This window comes from Dipodomys spectabilis, unplaced genomic scaffold (genome assembly GCF_019054845.1).
Source record: "Dipodomys spectabilis isolate Male_0828 unplaced genomic scaffold, ASM1905484v1 ptg000119l, whole genome shotgun sequence".
NCBI lineage: Eukaryota > Metazoa > Chordata > Mammalia > Rodentia > Heteromyidae > Dipodomys > Dipodomys spectabilis.
The window spans coordinates 3,276,434-3,299,898 of NW_024870796.1; the positions used below are offsets into that span (position 1 = coordinate 3,276,434).

Genomic DNA, 23,465 nt, shown 5'->3' on the forward strand with positions numbered 1-23,465 from the left:
GATAAAGAGTCTCATGGAAGCCAAGCGCCGGTCACTCACAGCTGGTTTCATCCTAGCTACTCAGGAGCCTGAGATCTGAGGACCATGCTTTGAAGCCAGCTGGGCAGAAAAGTCCCTGAGACACTTCTCCAATTAACCATTCAAAAACTAGAAGTGGCACTGAGGCTCAAGTGGTAAAGTCCTAGCATTGAGCAAAAGAGGCTCAGGGACAGAGCTTAGGCCCTGAGCTCAAGCCCCACAAAAAAAAAGTCTCAGGCTTTCCTGTCTGGAACTATGATTCTCAAATCTCAGCCTGCTGAGTAGCGAGGATTACAGGCATGAGCCACTGGTACCCAGTAAAAATCTGTTAACCACACTTTCCAGACAGAGAAGTTAACACATCATTATTGGGCAGTGCTAGTTTTTTTTTTTTCTTTTCTTTTCTTTTTTTGCTTGTTCTGGGGCTTTAACTCAGGGCCTGGGCACTGTCTGAGCTTCTTTTGCTCAGGGCTAGCACTCTACCACTTGAGCTACAGCGTCACTTCTGGCTTTTTCTGTGTATGTGATACTGAGGAATTGAACCCAGGACTTCATGCATGCTAGGCAAGCACTCTACCACTAAGCCACATTCCCAGCCCTCAATATTCCTTTGCTAAAGTGAATGACAGGAGGTAGGAATATACCACCTTCTCAGGAATACAGTCTTGACCTGGCCTGAGACGCCAAGTTTTTAATTTTCTTTTTCTTGTACTTTACAAAGTTGAAGCCTTTCAAGTTTGAAGTCAGACTGCCAGCATTTCTATTTGAGTTATTTAATAGTATCCATAGAAAAATAAACTTAAAATAGACATATTTGTTATCCACACATCAATATACCAAGAAGAAAATGGAGACCAGTCGAAAGCATGCATCTTTTAAATATTAAAAACACAAGATTGCTTCACTTAAGTATCTCCAGCCAAAATGCAGTTCATCAATATTCCATAGAACGGAGCATTGGAGGTCACGGCTGTCTCTTCTTCCCCTAGGATGGGCGTTATTCCTGGGCCACACTTAAGGAGCAGCGTCTTTTTCTAGAGGAGAAAAATGGTGGTTTTTTTAAGAACTAGATCTAGCAGAGCCCAGTCTTTGATCTATCCAGCCCAAGGAAAGGAACCTGGAGTGGACCTTGGTTTTTCATACCCAAGGGCTTCTCTGTGCAGCTGACTGCCTCAGCCTTAGCACTCCAACATCCCAAGCTGCTCTTGGAACTCTATTCTTGCCCCTTCCCACTTTTCCAGGCCTTTCTGGCTCAGCCCTGCACCCAGATTTGTGGAGTAGTACCTGCATAGCCTTGTGATGCACTCAGAATCGTCCCGACAGGAGGCTCCAATAGGTCTGAGAGAAACCCCTCTCCAAAAAGGTGTCATTCTCCGTGGTCGTCTCTTTGCTGAACTCAGTTCTGGTACCGGGGAGCCATTTGCCTATAGAAGAAAGATTCAAGTGTGGATGTTTGATGCCCTCCGCTACACACATCTACAACACTGGAGACTCAACAGGAGCCATTCCTCAAGACCCAAGTCTGACAAGTTCTACTTAAAATCCTATTGCCACCAAGCTGGGTACCAAATGGGTCACACCCATAATCCTAGCTACTCAAGAGGCTGAGATCTAAAGATTGCAGTTCAAAGCCAGCCCAGGCAGGAAAGTGTTAAGACTCTTCATCTCTAATGACCCATGAAAAAGATGGAAGTGGAGCTGTAGCTCAAGGGGTAGAATACTAACCTTGGGCACAAAGAAGCTCAGGGACAGTGCCCAGACCCTGAGTTCAATCCCCAGGACTAGCAACACAAAAATCCCACCATGTCCAAGCCTACATGGGGCCCTTCCTTACCTCACCCAGCATCAGCAAGCAGATCATGAGCACTGCAAAAAGTTTGAGGTGCCACATCTTGGCAGAGAGAAGATGCTAAAGCCTGAAAGCCAGAAATGCTTAGCATTTCCCTTTTTATAGACAGACATCTACCTTTCTCCTGCTTGCCAGGTGAGATTGGACAAAGTTTATATTTGTAATCAGGATCGATTTAATAAGTTAATATCTACCCGAGGCATGTGTTCAGGGCTACCTTTGAGGCACGTTGCATTTACTGATCCCTCATCTGGACTTTGAATGATTGTGTTGCTGGCCTGGACTCTCTCACCCATTTGATCAGGAGTCAGCCCTGCCCCTCCTCTTTGGAAGCCACGTGAAACCACGAAGGGAGATTAGGCATCTGGCCATATTTCAAAAATAGCTCAGGCGAGGTGGGGGAGGGGTAGAGTGTTAGCATGTAGGAGGCCCAGGGTTCAATTCCCAGCTGTACAGGAGGAGGGAGGCGGGGGGGTGGGTGGGGGAGTCTGAAAATAGCTCAACTATTTTCACTAGTCAAAACAGTCTTCAGAAATAAGGTTGACCTCTCTGAATATTTGTCTAGGCAGGAAGCACTGGACTATTGTATATGGCTCTTCTCTCTCCTGTGAGAAGATACCTCATCAGCCTACAGGGTCAGGGGTCCCTCATTGGCATACAGAAACCATCACCCTGATGATGGGGCATCAGCTGATCCTCCAAGACCCTGCTGTGGACAGCTCAGTCCTGGTATCCATGCGGCCTGCCAAGGGAAATGGCAACCCATTCTGGTGGGATTTATTGGAGCCATAGGTGAGTTGAATAATGACACACGTTGGGGTTTGGGTTTTTCAAGGACCCGTGAATGAGATGGTAATGGGAATTGTGAAATTGATGTAAGAGCTTATATAGTCACAACATTGAATTATATACAGGCTTTACTTCCAGTATAGATGGTTGGGCTTTGGCAGAGCAGCCTTAGGGGAACAGGCATAAAGCTAACTCTAAAGCTCAATATTCATGAACCTTAGTAGGAATCTAGACCAAAAGAGGATATACATTCAAACCCTGAGTAGTTAAGGAGGATACTCATTCAGTAACCTGGAATTTTATCATTTTCATTGTTTTTGAAGGCAGAGAGTTTTGCCAAGTAGCCCAGGCTGGTCTCTAACTCAAAGATTCAAGAGGCCTTAGCCTCTCAAGTGCTGGGATTACAAGAGCATCTTCTCCAGTGTTGATTATGAGCATTTTTTTAATACATTTGAGAGGAAAGCTGACTTCTGCATAGGGAGATTTGAGATCTCCATGAAAGGATAAGAGAAATGCAACAAGATTTTTTTTTTCTTTTTTGTCGGTTGTGGGTCCTGAACTCTGGGTCTGAGTGCTGTCTCTCAGCTCTTCAGCTCAAGGCTAGCACTCTACCACTTGAGCCACAGTGCCACTTCTGGCTTTTTCTGCTTATGTGGTGCTGAGGAATTGAACTCACGGCCTCATGCATGCAAGGCAAGCATTCTACCACTGAGCCACCTTCCTAGCCCCAAGATTTTTTCTTTTAATCTGCCTGCCTAGTATCTCACTGGAAACTTGGCTAACACGTCTTCCCAAAGCTCCTAAGGTTGGATATTTGGGGAAGAGCTTGCCTGTTACCTTTACCTCCCAGCAGGAATGGAGGATCATTACCAATCCTACAGCAAGGAAGAGGGAGCTTCTCCCAGGGAGAAGAGCATGGTCTTATGATGTGTGGGATGTGACTCCATACATTTGCTGGCCCTGATTCTAGTCGTCTTGGGACCATGGAGTTCCCAAGTTTAGAATCATCAAGAAGCAGGCCTTAGACATGTGCCTGTGGCTCACACCTGTAACCCTAGCTACTACTTAGAGGCTGAGATCTGAGGGTCATGATTCAGTGCCAGCTGGACATAAGTTCATAAGACTTCCCACCTCCCCCTCGTGGGGCTTGTACTCTGGGCCTGGGCACTGTCCGTCAGCTCTTCAGCTCAAGGCTAGCACTGTACCACTTGAGCCACAGTGCCACTTCTGGTTTTCTGGTTAATTGGAGATAATTGTCTCTTGGACTTTACTGCCTGGGCTGGCTTTGAACTGTGATCCTCAGATCTCAGCCTCCTCAGTAGCTAGGATTACAGGCTTGAGCCACCAGCGCCTGGCTCATGAGACTCTTATAACCAGCAAAAAACTGGAAGTGAAGCTGTGGCCTCAAGTGGTAGAACACTAGGCTGGAGTAAAAAAGTTCAGGGACAGTGCCCAGGCTTTGAATTCAAGTCCCCAGGGCTGGCGCACACACACACAAAAGAAGGAAGGAGGAGAAGGAGGAAAGTCAAGGAAGAAGAGCAGAAGGAAGAGGAAGAGGAAAAGCCTACATGACAAACCATAGAAACTCAGGATGAGTTAGCTTGCTCCCTCCTTTTATCCCCTGGTGGTGGATACTGAATGACCCCAGGTAAGAGACTATGGAAAAAGCTTTTGCAGGGTTAGGGAGAGGCTGTGTGGTGACCTAGTGAACATTGAGTAAGAACACAAATTTGATTAGATAAACAAGGCTGGGCAACGTGACGTCCTAGAACCAGTGGGGCTGTGGGCTTAATGCCAGCTCCCCCAACCCAGCCTGCAGGGACATGCATGGCATCTATTATAGGAGTGGTCTCCTAAACCCACCGTTTCTGTCTTGCCTATGTTCTAAGCAAAAGCACACTAGCCTTCTGTGTTCATCTATAAAGCCAATATCAGAGTGGAGGAAAAGTGCCTGAAGCCAGGGGGCCCTGTGCTTGGGAAAAAGGCCTCATGGGTGCAACACTGCCAAAGCCTTCATGACTCAAACTTCTATCTACATCCTCCCAAAAGGACACCTGGGGCCAGGAACCAATCTATGGCTCTCATCTATAACCTTAATTGCTCAGGAAGTTGAGATCTGAGGATGGAGACTTGAGACCACCCCAGGCAGAAAAACCTGGCTTATCTCTCATGACCCAGCAAAAGACTGGAAGTGGAGGCATGGCTCAAGTGGTAGAGCACCAGCCATGAATGAAAAAACCTTGAGCGAGTGTGAGGCTATGAGTTCAAGCTCCATTTACTGGCACAAGAAAGGAGAGGGAGGGAGGGAGGGAGGGAGGGAAGGTGGGAGGGAGGGAAGGAGGAAGAAAAAAACAGCTGAATTGAGCAATTACCCGTAGCCATTCCTTACCTTGAGGCTAGACTATAAAAAACTATCCTTGAAGTTGAGGGAGAGATTAAAAAAAAAGCATAGTTTCTCAGCAACAAGCAAGTATCTCACCGACTGAATAAAAAACCACATGTTAGCTGGGCATGATGGCTCATGTCTATAATCCTGATTACTCAGGAGATTGAGATCTGAGGGTCGCAGTTCAAAGCTAGCCTAGGCAGAAAAGTCCAACAGACTCTTATCACTAATAAACTACTCAGAAAAAGCTAGAAGTGGTGCTGTGGCTAAAGAAGCTCAGAGACAGCATCCAGACCCTGAGTTCAAGCCCAGGACTTCCTCACCTTAGGCCAGCCCTTTCCCTAGCTTAACTCTGCCAGTGAGATGGCAGTAGATCTCAAGCCTCCAGGGCACTGTCATTTGGGGGTTCCAGTGATTAATTTACATGAAGAAAATAACACTGAAGCAGGTTTGATTGCTGCTCTGGATATCACTCCTGGGACTTTCTGCTTTAGAGGTAAGTCCTAAGATGAAAGGGTATGGGTACATGAGCAGCTGACTTAAGTATTTTATAGGTGGAGAGATCATTAGGATTTGGTGGTAACCTGGAACTTTTTCTTCTTCTTCTTTTTTTAAACAGTCCTGGGGATTGAACTCATAGCTGAGGCACTGTCCCTGAGCTGCTTTTGCTCAACGCTAGCACTCTACCACTTGAGCCACTTCCAGCTTTTTCTGTTTTTGGGGTACTGAGGAATCGAACCCAGGGCTCCATGCATGCTAGGCAAGCACTCTACCACTGAGCCACCTTCCCAGCCCCTTCTTCTATCTTTTCAACAGGAGATGCCTACTAAAAGATGAAAAGACTTTGAGGGGTAGGAGGTGTGGCTCAGGTGGTAGAGCACCAGCCAATGAGCAAAAGCAACCATCAGATACTGCATTTGAGTGCTGGTTGAACAGAAGAAAATAAAAGGACTTTGAAATGGGAACACTTTTGCAGGTAAAATTTCTAACCAAAGGTCAAAGTGTATTTGCTGTTTTGCTGGCTGAAACTGGCATACTTCTGGACCTCCATCTTGGGTACCATGTTGGCAGACTGCCCCAGTGGGGCAGGAACACTGGGGAAGTAATAGAGCAAATGGTATAGCAAGTAAGCACCACATCTAAGGCTGTAAGCTCCAGGTGGGCAGGCCATGGCATCAAGGCCCACAGCAGCTATGCTTCCTTTAAGAGGCTTTCCTGAAGTCAGGTGCTGGTAGCTCATGCCTGTAACCCTAGTTACTCAAGAGGATGAGATCTGAGGATTGTGGTGCCAAGCTAGCCTGGGCAGGAAAGTCTGAGACTCTTAAGTCCACTGAACCACCAAATAGAGCTGGAAGTGGTACTTGGCTCAAGTGGTAGAGCCACTAGCACTGAGCACAAAAGCTCAGGGACAGCAAACCCGAGTACTGGCACAAAAAACTTACCTCAAGTTCTCTTTTGTAGATTCCTACAAATAGCCCCTAAAGTGACCCCTGATTATCTATACTGATACCTAGCCACCACATCCCCTACACCCATGTCTCCAGCTGGTACCAGATCCACGCTCCCAAATTCCAGAGAGAAGTCCCTCCTCCAGACAAGTGGAAAGCATCTTTTTTTTTTTTTTTTTGGTGTGTCATATGGCTTGAACTCAGGACCTGGGAGCTGTCCCTAAGCTTTTGTGCTCAAGACTAACACTCTACCACTTGAGCCACAGTGCCACCTATGGTGTTTTGGTGGTTGATAGGAGATAAAAGTCACAGACTTTCTTGCCTAGGCTGGCTTTGAACTACAATTCTTAGATCTCAGCCTCCTGAGTAGCTAGGATTACAGGTGTCCAGCTTTGAACGCATCCTTTAACAAGCTGAGCCATAAGTGGAATCTCAGACCCTCAGGTGGTCTCCGAAGAGCACTCTGGCATATAAAGGAGTCAAAGAACCAACAATAACTGTAGAACAAGTCCAGTAAGGTGAAGAGGAACCAAGGTAACCTGCTGAAATGCTGTGCGACCAGGATAGGCGCAGCTATACTGTATTCAGGCCCACAGCTTTTTATCATATTCTCACTGGACTCTACAATCCACATGTGTTGTAAGACTTGGCAACCAGACCAAGGAAATTAATCTGGACCAAAAAAAACAAACAGGAAAACTGGGCCATGTCTGGGGAGGCAAATTTTTCTTGATAGCTGTTCTTAGCCTATACCACCTTGCCAGAAACATTTAGGCTCCTCATGCCATCATTGCTACAACTCAAGGACTTTATGTGGCACATTTTTGTTATAGGTGAGAAACTTAAGCCTCAAGGTTATATCACAGTGAGAAGGTTTTGGGTTATGTGGTACTGAGGAATTGAACCCAGGGCTTCTTGCATGCTAGGCGAGCACTCTACCACTAAGCCACATTCTCAGCCCCAGAACATGAGTTTAAAGGAATGGGCCCAGATTGTCAGACATGGTTGTCCCATATATCTGTCTTTTTTGCAAGCCAAGTAATTTTAATTCTCAAAAGGCAATCGCAAATTAAAAAAAAAAAAAAGGAATTAATCTGGGCATTGGTGGCTCATCATGTCTGTAATCCTGGCTACTCAGGAGGCTGAGATCTGAGGATCACAGTTCAAAGCCAGTCCAGGCAAGAAAATCTGTGAGACTTCTTCAATTAGCCAGCAGAAAACTGGAAGTGGTGCTGTGGGCTCAAAGTTAAGTTACAGCACTAGCCTTCAGCGGAAAAAGCTCAGGGACAATACCCAGGCCCTGAGTTCACGCTCTATGACCAACAAAAGAAAAAAAATTAAAGGGAAAAAAAGGGGTAACAGCAACCATCAAACATTAGAGGATATAAAAGTTGCTGTAGACTAACCAGTATTCTAAAAGAAGTTTCCACTATCTTCAGGTGAAGGTTAAATGGTAGCTTTCAGCTCCAGCACAGGAATAGACATTTTCCACAAAGGGATAGAGAAAATAGTCTTTACAGTTCACATATAGTTAGCAATCATTGTCAGCTCTGTGGTATAATCAGCCCACAGCCTCCATTCACACTTGACTCTGCTCAAACCAAGTCCTGCCTTTGGAGGAGAGGCAATATGGCATAGTTTTAAGAGCATATCCTGGGTGCTAGACTCTACCATTCACTGTTGTATAATTTTTGGCAAATTACTTGTATCTGTTTTCTTGTACACAAAATGAGCATACTAATGATACTTAGTTCAAAGGTTGCTAGAAAGTTTAAAAGATCATTTGTGCCAGGCACCAGTGTCTCACACCTGTAATCCCAACTACTCAAGAGGCTGAGATCCGAGGATTGGAGTTTGAAGCCAGCCTAGGTAGAAAAGTCTGGGAGATGGGGCTGAGAAGGTGGCTCAGTGGTTAAAGCGCTTGCCTTGCATGCCTGAGGCCCTGGGTTCGATTCCTCAGCACCACATAAGCAAAAAAGAAAAAAAGCCGGAAGTGGCGCTGTGGCTCAAGTGGTAGAGCGCTAGCCTTGAGCTGAAGAGCTGAGGGACAGCGCCCAGGCCCAGAGTTCAGGCCCAAAGACTGGACCCAAAAAAAAAAAAAAAAAAAAAAAGAAAAGTCTGGGAGACAATTACAGAAAAAGCCGGAAGTAGTGCTATGGTTCACATAGTAGAGTGTTAATTTTGAGCAAAAGGAGCTCAAGGACAGCAGCACCCAAGCTCCAGGACTGGCAAAAAGATCATTTGTGTGGCTAACAAAAGTACTTGACACACAATAGTTAGCAGACTTATCTTCATACTGGGAGCAGAGAGCCAAGAATCAACATTCTTCATAGTTCATGCTACCACTATTGATTAGCTGTGGCAACTTTCAAACTACAGAATTGGGGTGGGGGAGTTTATCCACTCCTTTCTCAAAACCTGACTACACAAAGCTGCATAGAACTTGTGAAAAGTGTAACTTCATGAACTTGAATCGAGACTATTAGCAGTCAAACTAAGGATTCTGCTTACAAAAATGTAAAGTTACAACAGTGTATACAGCCCAGAAGTTTATTATATCTTCAAGACACAACAATACAGACTCCTCTCCCAGAGAAGGGTCTTTCAGAGGGAGTAAACCTTCATGCCGGTGAGCTGTTCATTTGTCATGTTCATAGGTAGCTGGATTCTTCCTCTTGGACCTCTCAAACTCATGGTTCCCCCATGTGTAGATAAGATAAACCCCTACAAATGCTTTAAAAAAAAAATCAAAAGTGAGAATAAGTCCTTCTTGTCAGGTTTGGCATTTTATTACCTGTCTGCAGAATTAATAACCTCTTATCTAAGATATTATACTAAGGTCTCCTATTATAAATAATTCAAAATGAATAGACTGTGAACTTGAAATTTACTTATGTAAAAAGCTTAGGAGATTCTTCAAAGTTTGTGTTCATAACCTTGCAGTTTTATAAAAATAAAATCAACTGAAATAGAAAAAAAAAAAGATAAACCCCTACAAATGCTTAAAAAAAATCAAAAGTAAGAATAAGTGGTGAGTACCTATGACAGAGTTACAGGTCCTTCTTGTCTGACTTAGGCCAGGTTCTGCTCTCTAGCTTTTAAGAAACTACTTTTAGTCCAGGTGCTGGTGGCTCGTGCCTGTAATCCTAGCTACTCAGGAGGCCGAGATCTGAGCATCACAGTTCAAAGCCAGCTCAGGCAGTAAAGTCTGTGAGACTCTTACTTCCAATGAACCACCAAAAAGCTTTAAATTGAAGCTATGGCTCGAGTAGCAGAGCACTAGCCTTTTAGAGGAAGAAAAAAGAAAAAAAAAAAAAAAGCTCAGGGACAGTACCCAGGCTCCAGCACCAGCACAAAAACAAAACTTACTTTTAAACTTTAAGAAAGGTTAAGTTAAGGTCAAGAAAGGTTAAGTTACAGGCTGGGAATGTGGCTTAGTGGTAGAGTGCTCGCCGAGCATGCATGAAGCCCTGGGTTCAATTCCTCAGTACCACATAAATAGAAAAGGCGGGAAGTGGTGCTGTGCCTCAAGTGGTAGCGTGCTAGCCTTGAGCCAAAGAATCTCAGGGACAGTGCCCAGGCCCTGAGTTCAAGCCCCAGGACTGGCAAAAAGAAACAAAAAAAAAAGTTACACATCCGTTCCACAAGAAGCTAAAATAAAGATGACCCCTCACTATACAGTAAGCCAAAAATTGCCATCAGTGGGATGAAAGATCCACTTGGCATTGACCACCTTGGCATATTCCCTACCCCTCCCGCCCCCGCCCTGCGCCCGTGGTTCTGGGCGGAGTCGCCCTGTCCTGCACCTGTCAGCATTAGGCACCAGCGGCACATTTCCCACGGGACACTGTACCCACGATAAGAAAAGTGAGATAGGTTGACCTCACAGGGAGCACGCTGGAGTCCCACAAGTGACCTTCGGCCGGTCATTTGGGGAGGCCGGGGACAGTCACTGAGTGCGATCAAGTGTCCGAGCGTCCCCGCCTCTCGGGCAGGCCGGGCCTCCGGAGGGAGTCGGGGTCGGCAGCTCCCGCCTCCCGCGCCGGGGATGCGCGGTACTCACGCGGGGCCACCCGCAGGAGGTTGTCCTTGATGCGCCGCAGCATGTTGGGGATCCCCTTGCTGAAGTAGTGGGGGAAGGCGCGCTGCTCGAAGGGCGACAGGCTGTAGGAGATGACGTGCCGCACCCGGCTCAGGTTCCCGAACTCGCGGCCCATCTTGGCGGGGACCCTGCGGGCCGACGCCGGTGGGAAGACAGGGCGCTGGGGCTCAGCCTCGGGGCGCGCCACGGCCTCATGCAGACCCCCCCCCACACACACACACTCCCGCTGCCACCGCCCCCCCATCCTCCTTTCCCGGGGACACCCCCTCATCCCTTCCGGCCCATACCCGAACGCGCTGTCCTCCGCCGCTGACCTCCGCGCGTCACTTCCGGCAGAGCCAGAAGGCGGTGCTGGGCGGCCGTGACGTCACTTCCGGAAAGTACCATCCTAGCGTCGTCTCGGGGGCGGGTCCCCTGCTGGTGAGAGATGGCCGAGTCCGCTGGGCCTGGGAGGTGAAGGTTCCTGAGGTGGAGGCGGGGTGTGGCCTAGCGGACCACTTGGAGGTGGGGTGGGGGGATCCCTACCTTCCCCCCACAAGCACTCCCCCCACCTCTCCCGCGGCTCTGTGGAGCCTTGGGTAGGGAGCATACAGTTAGATGAGGGAAGGATTCAGTAAATCAGAGGAGGCATTTGAGTGATTAATTCCTTTCTTTTTTTTCTTTTTTCTTTTTTTTTTGACAGTCCTGGGACTTGAACTCAGGGCCTGGGCATGGTTCCTGAGTTTCCTTTGCTCAAGGTTAGCACTCAACCACTTGAGCCACAGTGGCACTTCCAGCTTTTTCTGTTTATGTGGTACTGAGGAATCAAATCCAGGGCTTCATGCATTCTAGGCAAGCACTCTACCACTAAGCTACATTCCCAGCCCTTTCTTTTTTAATGCCAGTAATGGGGCTTGAACTGATCGTTTTTTGCTCAGGCTGATTATCACTTTGAGCCACAGCTTCACTTCTGGTTTTTTGGTAATTAATTGAACATAAGAGTCTCAAAGAGAGGCTGGGAAGGTGGCTCAGTGATAGAGCGCTTGCCTTGCATGCCTGAGGCCCTGGGTTCAATTCCTCAGCATCACATAAGCAAAAAGAAAAAAGCCAGAAGTGGCACTGTGGCTCAAGTGGTAGAGTGCTAGCCTTGAGTTGAAGAGCTGAGGGACAGCGCCCAGGCCCAGAGTTCAGGCCCCACGACCAGACTCAAAAAAAAAAAAAGAGTCTCAAAGACTTTCCTGCCCAAGTTGACTTCAAACTGTGATTCTCAGATTTCAGCCTTCCAAGTAGCTAGGATTTTAGGTGTGAGCCACAACTATCTATCTATCTATCTATCTATCTATCTATCTATCTATCTATCTATCTATCTATCTATCTGTCTGTCTGTCTGTCTGTCTGTCTGTCTGTCTGTCTGTCTATCTATCTATCTATCTATCTATCTCACTCTCACACTCTCTCACTCCATCTATCTTTTTTTGGGGGGGGGCAGTCGTGGGGCTTGGACTCTGGGCCTGGGCACTGTCCCTCAGCTCTTCAGCTCAAGGGGAGCTCTCTACCACTTAAGCCACACTGCTACTTTCAGTTTTTTGGTGGCTTCTTGGAGATAAGTCTCACAGAGTTTCCTTCCCAGGCTGGCTTTGAACCTTGATCCTCAGATCTCAGCCTCCTGAGTAGTATTACAGGCATGAGCCACCAGCGCCCGACATATATTTTTTAAATCCATTATTTAATAGTATTTGCAATCATCTCAAAAACCTTTCAGCCAAAATATCTACAGATGAATGTATAGACTAGTGTAAGGACATCAAGATTTTTATATTTTAAAACTAGTGATGGCTAGATGTAAAGTCCTCAAATACTGCTGCAGTTTGCTAAGCACATGATTAGGATATACTAAGCCACCTGAGAAAAGTTGAACTCAGCTGGTTCTCACCTGTTAGAAATTGTGCCTTTCCTCCCTTCTCCAAACCAACAGCAGTAAATAATTACATATGGAAATGGTGTTCTGAGGAGAATTAACCAAGAGGAAGAGTAACCCAGTACTATGAATTGCATGCCAACATGTGCTGAATATTATCAGCACAACAGCTTTTGTCATATGCCTTGGAAATTTCAACAAGCACAAAAGAAATATTATAAAAAAAAAATCTTAATTGTTGGGCTGGGAAGGTGGCTCAGTGATAGAGTGCTTGCCTTGCATGCATGAGGCCCTGGGTTCGATTCCTCAGTACCACATAAGCAGAAAAAAGCCGAAAGTGGCGCTGTGGCTCAAGTGGTAGGGCGCTAGCCTTGAGCTGAAGAGCTCAGGGACAGCACCCAGGCCCAGAGTTCAGCCCCCACCACCAGCAAAAAAAAAAAAATGAGTTGAGCCTGGAGCTGATGGCTCACACCTGTCATGGTGGCTACTCAGGAGGCTAAGATCTAAGGATGGAAGTTTGAAACCAGCTTGGGCAGGAAAGTTTCTGAGATTCTTATGTTCAATTAACCAGCCAAAACAAAACAAACAAACAAAAACCAGCCGGTGCCAGTGGCTCATGCCTATAATCCTAGCTACTCAGGAGGCTGAGATCTGAGGGTCATGGTTCAAAACCAGCTGGGGCAGAAAAGTCCATGAGACCCCCTCCCCCACCCTGAACTAGCTAACACTCTACCACTTAGGCCACAGTGCCACTTCCAGCTTTTTCTGCTTAACTGGTGCTGAGGAATTGAACCCAGGGCTTCATGCATGCAAGGCAAGCACTCTACCACTGAGCCACCTTCCCAGCCCTCCCTGAGACTCTTATTTCCAATTTACCACCAGAACCAGAAATGGCACTGTGGCTCAAGTGGTACAGTGCTTGCCTTGAGGTGAAGAACTGAGGGACAGTGCCTAGGCCCAGAGTTCAATCCCCATGACTGACAAAAACAAAAACCAAAAACCTAGAAGCAAAGGATGTAGCTCAAGTGCTCCAGTAGATTGAGCAAAACAGCACCCAGACCCTGACTTTGAGAGAGAAAGCAAGGAGAGAGAGCTAGAGAGAGAGAGAGAGATTGGAAAAGATGTACTTGTTTTTGCCTTGGGGATGGGATGGAAACCAGGGCTTCTAACATACTAGGCAAACAATGACATTGAGCTACATCCTTGACCCTGAGAATTTTGTTTTTTTTTTTTGTTGATGCTGGGGCTTGAACTTTGGGCCTGGGCTCTGCCTAGGCTGTGTTTGAACCATGATCCTCAGCTTCCTGAGTAGCTAGGATTACAGGCATAAGCCACCAGCTTCTGGCTGAGAGGTCCTTTTTTGGTTGTTGTTTTTTGTCGGTCATGGGGCTTGAACTCTAGGCCTGGGCGCTGTTTCTGAGCTTTTTCAGCTCAAGCCTAGTGCTCTACCACTGGAGCCACAGTGCCACTTCCAGCCTTTTCTGCTTATATGGTGCTGAGGAATCAAACCCAGGGCCTCAGGCATACAAGGCAAGTATTCTACCTTCCTAGCCCCCTGAGAGGTTTTATTTGAAGATGATTTATCTGTTTCTCTTAGACTTTCAGCAAGAGAGCTAATCCATTAGGATATGGACAATCTTGACAGGTGTAAGTGCCAGGGAAAGGGGAAATAGGCTACATAACCAAATATATTTGAATCTCATGAGGACAAATTAAATAATTAGGATGTGATCAGCTGACTGCGGTAGAGTTGATAAAAATGATCTTCAGCTAAGTACCCTTGAGGTCTGATTCCAGAAGTGATACTCATCCATTCTCGCACCTAAAATTTATTTAAGAGACCTAGGGAGGGCCTTTCTCCCTTTAGGAAGATGACCAGTGTGGGGAAATGTTTTTCTTGTTAGTTCTCTCAAGCCATGGCACTTCCCAGCAAATCCCTGCTATGGTTTTGCTGCTTGGCCTGGCTCTATGGCCCTATTTATCTTAGCCTTGGTTCTCAGACTTTTCGGGGAGAAGCTAAGATTACAGCTAATGCTGAGTCTGAATCTGAGGTAGACCCTTGGTCCTTACTACAGCTTGTAGATGGGGCAGACAGATCCGGTCTCTTTCCTCCTCTCTTCAAGGTCCTGTCTGATAGGCGAGGTGAGTCTCCTAAGCTGCAGCCAGATTCCCGAGCACTGTACTACATGAAGAAGCTCTATAAAGCCTATGCTACTAAAGAGGGGGTTCCGAAATCCAGTAAGAGTCACCTCCACAACACTGTCCGGCTCTTCACTCCCAGTACTCAGAACAAACAGGCTTCTGGAGACCAGGTGACAGGTATGTAAAAGTGCTTAAATGGTGGAAAGGGAAGTTTATGGAGTTGTGGTGATTTGGGTTTTTTTGGCAATATTGGGGTTCGAACTCAAGTTCTCCAGCTGTCTTACTGCCAGGCTGTCTTACTGCTGAGCCACATCTCCAGCCCTGTCTTTGTTTTTTTGTTTTGTTGCCAATCCTAGGGCTTGAACTCAGGGCCTTGGCACTGTCCCTGAGAGTCTTTTGCTCAAGGCTAGCCATTCTACTGCTTGAGCCACAATGCTACTTCCTGCCTTTTCTGCTGACGTGGTACTGAGGAATTGAACCCAGGGCTTCATTCTTGGTAGGCAAGCGCTGTACCACTATGCCACATTCCCAGCCTTTTGGGTTTTTTTGTTTTGTTTTGTTTTTAAAGATAGGGGCTTCCTGCCAATGTAGGCACTTTGACCACAATCCACCTATGTTAGAATTGTAGCTACGATATGACAAGTATGTTTTACTAAGTCCTATCTCTCCAGAAATTTCAGCCTGGATTGGCCTCAAACCATGATCCTCTCAATTTCTGCTTTCCGAGTAGCTAGGGTTACAGGCGTAAGCCACTGGAACCCACCTTGTTTTTGGCCTTTTGAGATAAGGGGTTTACTCTGTTACCCAGACTGGCCTTGGGAACTCCGTGTTCGAGCTTCAAACCTCTCAAGTGCTGGGATTACAGGTGTGTACAGACATGCTGGGATCCAAAGATACTTGGTTATAGGAAGGGGCGGGACTGTGATGTATCTTGATGTATTCAGGTGGTCGTGGTAGTGCTACTGATGATTGAATATGCTAGGTAAGCACTCGACCATTGAGCTACAGCCCTACCTAGCACTCATATTTGGTCTTACTGGGCTTTTTTTTTAATGCCCTCTTTACTTAATAAGGGCTAAGAAGATAGAATTTAGAATTTTAAAACTAAAAGATGGGGCTAGGAAGGTGGCTCAGTGGTAGAGAGCTTGCCTAGCATGCATGAGGCCCTGGGTTCGATTCCTCAGCACCAGTTAAGCAGAAAAAGCCAGAAGTGGCTCTGTGGCTGAAGTGGTAGAGTACTAGCCTTGAGCTGAAAAGCTGAGGGACAATGCCCAGACCCAAAGTTCAGGCCCCACAACCCACAAACAAACAAACAACAACAACAAAAAGATTTAGTGGCTTTAAAGATTGGAAAAAACAGCTGGGCGCCAGTGGCTCATGCCCATAATCCTAGCTACCCAGGCTGAGATCTGGGGATCACGAATTGAAGCCAATAGAAAAATCCCTATGAGACTCTTATCTCCAGTTAACTACTCAAAAGCCAGAAGTGGAGCTGTGGCTCAAAGTAGTAGAATGCTAGCCTTGAGCATAAGAGCTCAGGGACAGCTCCCAGGCCCTGAGTTCAAGCCCCATGACCAACCAAAAAATATATATATATTGAAAAAAAAGATACTAGAAAGTTCACATGTTTTTGTTCTACCAAACTATTGGTGAGGAAAATGTACCTAAAACAGTTGGGGGGTTTAAACTCGGCCTGAGCCCTGTAACTGAGCTTCTGTCCTCAAGGCTAGTACTCTACCATTTTTGAGCCACCGATCCATTTCTGGTTTTCTGATGGTTAATTGGAGAAAAGAGTCTCAGACTTTCCTGCCCAGCTGGCTTCAGACTGCGATCCTCAGATCTCAGCTGCCTAAGTAGGATTACAAGTGTGAGCTAGAATGTCTTTATTGAACCTGGTAAGCTTTGTTTTAAAATTATGGTGCTGATTTCCCCCTATATTCACCACAAGAAAAGTCCTGCTTATTACCCTCCTCTGTGTGTGGAGCTAGCTGTGAGGAGGGAAGCTGCAGCACATATTCACTCCCTGTTGCTTTACTATCAAAGCTGGTCTGACTAACTGCAGATAAAAAGTCCATCCAAGCCAGGTGCCTGAGCTCAAGCCTGTAATCCTGGCTACTCAGGAGGCTGAGACCTGAGGATAACGGTTTAAAGCCAGCTAGGGCAAGAAAGCCCATGAGACTTATCTCCAATTAACTACCAGAAAAGGCTGTAAGTGGAGCTGTGGCTGTAAGTGGTAGAGAACTAGCCTTGAACAAAAACTCAAGGACAGCACCCAGGCTCTGAATTCAAGCCCCAGGATGCGCACACACACACACACACACACACACACACACACACACACACACACACACACACACACACACACACACACACACACACACACACACACACACACACACACACACACACACACACACACAGCCATTTGGCCAGGCACCAGTCCTGGCACAAACTAAAAATCCATTCAAATTAGTTATGGTGGGCTAGGAATGTAGCTTAGTGGTAGAGTGTTGTCTAGCATGCATGAAGCCCTGGATTTGATTCCTCAGTATCACAAACCCAGAAAAAGCTGGAAGTGATTCTGTGGCTCAAGTGGTAGAGTGCTAGCCTTGAGTAAAAGAAGCTCAGAAGCCAGGCACTGGTGGCTCACGCCTGTAATCCTAGCTACTCAGGAGGCTGAGATCTGAGGATCACGGCTCAAAGCCAGCCTGATCAGGAAAGTCCGTGAGGCTCTTTTTTTTTTTTTTTTGGTCTGTCGTGGGGCTTGAACCCTGGGCTTGGGCGCTGTCCCTGCACTCTTCAGCTCAAGGAGAGCGCTCTACCGCTTGAGCCACAGCACTACTTCTGGTTTTCTAGTGGTTCATTGGAGATAAGAGTCTCATGGACTTTCCTGCCCGGACTGGCTTTGAACCATGATCCTCAGATCTCAGCCTCCTGAGTAGCTAGGATGACAGGCGTGTGCCACCAGCACCCGGCATGACCTATATTTTTTTTTTTTTTTTTTTTTTAATTTTTTTTTTTTTTTTTTTTTTTTTTTTGTTTGTGGGGTTTATTTACTTTAATATAGTTGTGAAGATGTTGTACAGAGGGTTTACAATTACATGAGTAAGACAATGAGTACATTTCTTTTTTTGTCATGCTCTTTACATATATATATATAGATACATATTCATATACATAAAGATAATGTACAAAGGTGTTAGTTACATGAGCAAGGTATTGAGTCCATTCCTTGTCAAGAATTGTTAACCCCTCCTTTGTGGCTCTCCAACTGTTCCTTCTCTCCCTCACCTGCTCCATTCCTCTCTCCCCAACATTATAAATTTTATTTCCAATTAAGTATCTTTTCAGTAGATTTATTGCAATGGGCCAACCTGTGTCCTTGTTATTTCCATACCCTCCCCAAAGTAGATAAATTTATAGAAGGTGCACAGTGTCAAATTCAAGCACAGTGACCCCAAGGGATATACCATAGAGGGAAGAACATACAAAGGAAACACAAATCTCATTGTACATTACAAATAACAACCACAAAGAAAGACCTCTTCTGTTCACATCTTGGTGTTCATTTCCCTTAACATCATCTGATGTGATGACCTATATTTTTAAATTTTTTATTTTATTGTAAAGATGCTGTACAGAGGAGTTAGTCACATGAGCAAGGTAATGAGTACATTTCTTGGTTGATGTGGCCTTGGAGTCAATGCTACCAGTGAGTTTTTCTCCCCAGGCCTGCTCCCCTCTGACGCCCTGCAGTTCAACCTGGATCGCGTGGCTGCCGTGGAGCACTTACTCAAGTCCGTCCTGCTTTACCCGTTCAACACCTCCATCCCTCCTCCCTCTGCTCTCACGTGCCTGTGCATCCTGGCCATCCACGAGTCCAGATCGAGCCCAGCTCCGCTATCCTGTACCGTGAAGAATCACAAATGGATGGAGATCGACGTGACCCCTCTCCTGCAGCCCCTGGTGGACTCCCGTGAGCGCAGCATCCACACCACAGTCAGTTTCACCTGTCGGCTGGCCCAGCCACCGCATCCTTCAGGCCCGGAGGGACCCCTCCACACGTCTCGCCTGGTGCCACCCTCGCTGATCCTATATCTGAACGACACGAGTGCGCAGGCGTATCACCGGTGGTACTCCCTGCACCATCAAAGAGGGCCAGCCCAGGGCCCTGACCTGGACAGGAGGGGGACCGAGACCCCACGACTTTCTCGTCACCTTAGAGGTCAGGAAGTCCCCAGCTCGGAATCCAAGAAGCCGCTGCTTCCGACTTCCTTCAACCTGAGTGAATACTTCAGGCAGTTTTTCTTCCCCCCGGGTGAGTGTGAACTGCACGACTTTAGGCTCAGCTTTCGGCAGCTCAAGTGGGATAACTGGATAGTAGCTCCGCACAGGTACAACCCTCGATTCTGTAAAGGGGATTGTCCCCGCGCTGTGAGACACAGGTATGGTTCTCCGGTGCACACCATGGTACAGAACATTATCTATGAGAAGCTAGATTCGTCGGTGCCCAGGCCATCATGTGTGCCTGGCAAATACAGTCCCTTGAGCGTCCTGACCATCGAGCCGGATGGCTCCATCGCTTACAAAGAATACGAAGATATGATCGCCACCAAGTGCACCTGTCGGTAACCAAACCTGGGAGCCTATCTGGCAGGTGAGGACTTGTATGCCTTAGGGGAAAGCCTCGTGGGTGAAGAGATCTAAGGGGGGCATGTGGACTGGCACATGGTATGGCATCTGTCAGTGTTACGGGAAAACATCTTTTGTTGCAACGGAGCCTTTTTAAATTTCTAAACTTCTATGAAGCATAATTACTTGGGAGGGATTTAATTTTTTTTCTTGAGTAATAGGTTTTGTTTTTTTTTTTCTTTTCCACAGGAATCGTAATTCAGATGGGAAACTGATCGGCGCAAAATGTTGGATAGAATTGCAGCTATAAACAATTCAGTGGGCTAGCACCTTCTGTAATAGAATAAATTTTCCTGTCAGTGCCATATGTTCTGTATGTTCTATTAAAGAGTTTTTTTTTGTTTTTTTGCCAGTCCGGGGGCTTGAACTCAGGGCCTGGGCACTGTCCCTGAGCTTTTTTTGCTCAAGGCTAGCACTCTACCACTTACGCCACAGCGCTACTTCCAGCTTTTTCTGTATATGTGGTACTGAGGAATTGAACCCAGGGTTTCATGCAAGCACTTTAGCACTAAGCCATATTCCCAGCCCTATTTTTTTTTAATATAATGATTTGTGGGAGAGGAGGAGGAGGGAGATCTAAGGACTGGCTTTGGCTGGACCTTAGCTTTTTTCTTTTTTTTTTTTGTCCTGGGGCTTGTACTCTGGGCTTGGGCATTGTCCCTGTGCTCTTCAGCTTAAGGCTAGCACTCTACCACTTGAGCTGTGGCTCAAGTTAATTGGGGATAAGAATCTTATGGATGGGGGCTGGGAATGTGGCTCAGTGTAGAGTGCTTGCCTTGCATGCATGAGACCCTAGATTCAATTCCTCAGTACCACATAAACAGAAAAAGCGGGAAGTGAGTCTGTGGCTGAAGTGGTAGAATGCTAGCCTTGAACTGAAGAGCTGAGGGACAGTGCCCAGGCCCAGAGTTCAGGCCCCATGACCCACAAAAAAGAAAAAGAAAAAGAATAGACTCTCATGGACTTTCCTGCCTGGGCTGGTTTGAACTGCAATCCTCAGATCTCAGCCTCCTGAGTCTAGGATTACAAGGCGTGAGCCACCGGAGCCCAGCTCATTTTGTTGGAATAAAAAGGAAGTCAGCAGCCAGGCACTGGTGGCTCACGCCTGTAATCCTAGCTACTCAGCAGGCTGAGATTTGAGGCTCATGGTTCAAAGTCAGCCCAGGAAGGAAAATCTATGAGACTCTTTATCTCCAATTAACCCGAAAACCGAAGTGAAGTTGTGGCTCAAAGTGACAGAGCTCTAGCCTTGAGCAAAAGAAGTCAAGAACAGGGCCCAGGCCCCTGAGTTCAAACTCCATGACTGACCAAAAAGAAAAAAAAAAGCCAACTTCTCTGCCTGCATCTATTCCTAGAAATAGAAGTGATGAAATAGAAATATTATTTAGTGCTAGTACTGGGGTCTCAGTCTATTCCTAAAAATGGAATTGATGGATAATGTATTATTTATTTATTACTAGTACTGGGACTTGAACTCAGAGCTTGAGCACTGCCCATTAGTTAGTGTTCTACCACTTAAGCCACAATTCCACTTTGAACTTTATGGGGGTTAACTGGAAATAGGAGTTTCTTGGATATTTTTGCCTACGCTGGTTTTGAACCAAAACCTTCAGATCTCAGCCTCCTGAGCAACCAGGATTACAAGCATGAGCTACTGGTGCCTGGCCTTTTTTTTGTTGGTTGTTGATTTTTAAGAGTTCTTTACATTTTGAATATTCCTTATGACATAATGATTTGCAAATATTTGCTTCCATTGTGTGAGTTGCCTTTTTTACTCTTAACAGTCCTTTGCAAAAAATTTCAATTTTGTTAAATCTAATTTATCTGGTAATTTTCCTTTGTGGACTAAACGCTGTTGCCTATAGTAAGGAAATTATTACTAAATCTAGTATCATAAAGATAGCTCCTGTATTTTCTTCTAATTTTACAATTTTAGTTTTATATAAATTCAGTCCTGGGATGCTGGGTGCCGGTGACTCACATCTATAATTCTAGCTACTCAGGAGGCTGAGGTCTTAGGACTCAGGTTAGAAGCCAGCAAGGGCAGGAAAGTCCATGAGATTCTTATCTCCAATGAATCACCAAAAAGCTGGATGTAGAGCTGTGACTCAAGTGGTAGAGCACTGACCTTGAGCACAAAAGCTCAGAGGTAGTGCTCAGGCCCTGAGTTTAAGCTCCAGGACTGGCACACACAAAAAAAAGTACTGGGGATGGAACTCAGGGCCTTAAAAATGTTTGGCAAAGACAGGGTGCTGGTGGCTCACACCTGTAATTCTAGCTACTCACCAGGCTGAGATCTGAGGATCACAGTTCAAAGCCAGCCAGGGCAAGAAGTCCCTGAGACTCATCTCCAATAAACCACCAGAAAACCAGAAATGGCGCTGTAGCTCAAGTAGTAGAGCACTTGCCTTGAGCTGAAGAGCTCAGGGACAGTGCCCAGGCCCAGAGTTCAAGGCCCAAGACTGATCCCCGCAACCCCCCCCCCCAAAAAAAAAAAGTTAGGCAGATATCCTATGACTAATCCACAACCCTTGGCCTCAATTTGAGCTGCTTTTGGGGAGGGGGATGGGAGAGTGGACACTAAAGTCCTTTAAAATGTACTGCGATTTATTGTGAAAGGTCATTGCAGAATAGTATTTGCAATATTCAACAATGATTACCGGTTCTTGTTCCCTTGTGTGGGACAGAGATTCAGGTGTTAGTCCCTGAGCCCAGGAGTTCAGTGTGCCTGGCACACTGGCCTGTTCCCATGGCCCAACACAGGTACAGAGCCATGGCGGTTGGGAGGGGCCGGAGAACTAGGACCGACATGAGCCCTCATACCCGATTTCTTTGTTGCGATGGGGGAGGTCTTTGTTATAAGTAAATCTGAGTATTAAACTTCTGCATTTTGCTATACAGCTGAGTAATGATAGCTTAGAGAGCTATAGGCTAGTGTTACTATTATTTTTTATTTGACAAATTTTAAACCTTATTCGATCATAGGACAATGTTCACATTCAGGGCAGCTAGATCTCCTAAATGTAAACTTCAAAGGTCCTTTTATCCACAGTGCACTATTCTGGACCTTCCATCTTTATTTGAAACCCACTTTTCTTTCACTCCTCTTAGAAAAGCTGCCACTTTAGAAAAGGACTAAGAAAAGGCAGCAGCGATTTGAATCTGGAAACCCAAAGATGAAGCTACATGTGCCCTAAATAGATGCATTGAGGGTTGGTATTTAGTCCAGATGCGATAGGAGGTTGCCTAGCATGATGAGGGCCCCAGTGTAGCAAGGAACAATGGACAATGTCAGGAGTCGCTTTTACCCTCGCTCTGGATTTCCTGCTCTTTATCCGTTTCAATCAACTCCTATGTTCCGCCCCATACTTTGTGTTTTACAGGAGGGAAGCAGCTACTGGCTGGGTTTCTAGCCTCGGTTCAGGACAGTGTGGGGGAGAAAAATTGTTTTATTCATAGAGAAAGGGAGGAAGCATTCAGTGATAAAAAGTAAATGGAAGAAAAAAAATAGAGGAACCTAGTTCCTAGAAGAATTGCAGAGTCAATATAATGTGTAATTATGTAGGGATTATAATTTATAAAATGATAGATGAAGTAAGACTAAAATATATATATATATTTTTTTTGGGTCCAGTCGTGGCCTGAACTCTGGGCCTGGGCGCTGTCCCTCAGCTCTTCAGCTCAAGGCTAGCGCTCTACCACTTGAGCCACAGCGCCACTTCTGGCTTTTTTCTTTTTGCTTATGTGGTGCTGAGGAATCGAACCCAGGGCCTTGAGCATGCAAGGCAAGTGCTCTACCACTGAGCCACCTTCCCAGCCCAAGACTAAAATATTTTAAACGTGTGAAGAGGCTGTCGTTTCAAACATAGAGATTGTTGAGGCAAGAGCAAATTGATACTGCTAATATCCATGAACAGTCCTTCAAATAAATGCCAAGTGCAACATTGGCTCACGCCTGTAATCCTAGATATTCAGGAGGCTGAGATCTGAGGATGGTGGTTCAAAGCCAGCCTAGGCCAAGAAAACAAAACAAAAACCCCAAACTCCATGAGACTCCAGCTCCAAAATAACCAGCAAAAGGTGGGTCTGGATGCATGACTCAAGTAGTAGAGGATCATGTTAGTGAGCAAGCGGGGCAAATG

At 46.1% G+C, this 23,465-nt stretch overlaps 3 protein-coding genes across 5 annotated transcripts; 1 reads left to right on the top strand and 2 right to left on the bottom strand.

Moving 5' to 3' along the window:
• Positions 1 to 833: 833 nt before the first annotated feature.
• On the bottom strand, positions 834 to 2,207 carry Leap2 (liver enriched antimicrobial peptide 2). The gene is made up of 3 exons (XM_042688935.1): positions 1,853 to 2,207; positions 1,303 to 1,442; positions 834 to 1,052 (listed from the first exon to the last, which is right to left on the bottom strand). The coding sequence occupies exons 1-3, from the start codon at positions 1,907 to 1,909 to the stop codon at positions 1,016 to 1,018; spliced, it is 234 nt and encodes a 77-aa protein (XP_042544869.1). The 5' UTR covers positions 1,910 to 2,207; the 3' UTR covers positions 834 to 1,015.
• Gdf9 (growth differentiation factor 9) lies at positions 1,952 to 19,582 on the top strand. 3 transcript variants are annotated; one of them, XM_042688932.1, is made up of 6 exons: positions 1,952 to 2,002; positions 2,433 to 2,659; positions 5,859 to 6,018; positions 14,613 to 14,808; positions 18,362 to 19,288; positions 19,513 to 19,582. In XM_042688932.1, exons 3-5 carry the CDS (start codon positions 6,001 to 6,003, stop codon positions 19,261 to 19,263), a joined length of 1,116 nt encoding a protein of 371 aa, XP_042544866.1. In that variant the 5' UTR covers positions 1,952 to 2,002; positions 2,433 to 2,659; positions 5,859 to 6,000; the 3' UTR covers positions 19,264 to 19,288; positions 19,513 to 19,582. The 3 variants fall into 3 exon arrangements, with proteins under 3 accessions (XP_042544866.1, XP_042544867.1, XP_042544865.1); XM_042688933.1 differs by lacking the exons at positions 1,952 to 2,002; positions 2,433 to 2,659; positions 5,859 to 6,018 and adding an exon at positions 11,003 to 11,045; XM_042688931.1 differs by lacking the exons at positions 1,952 to 2,002; positions 2,433 to 2,659; positions 5,859 to 6,018 and having other exon boundaries at positions 14,377 to 14,808.
• LOC122115447 (cytochrome b-c1 complex subunit 8) lies at positions 9,028 to 10,971 on the bottom strand. Its single transcript, XM_042688934.1, has 3 exons — positions 10,880 to 10,971; positions 10,554 to 10,720; positions 9,028 to 9,223 (listed from the first exon to the last, which is right to left on the bottom strand). Exons 2-3 carry the CDS (start codon positions 10,705 to 10,707, stop codon positions 9,129 to 9,131), a joined length of 249 nt encoding a protein of 82 aa, XP_042544868.1. The 5' UTR covers positions 10,708 to 10,720; positions 10,880 to 10,971; the 3' UTR covers positions 9,028 to 9,128.
• Positions 19,583 to 23,465: the final 3,883 nt, after the last annotated feature.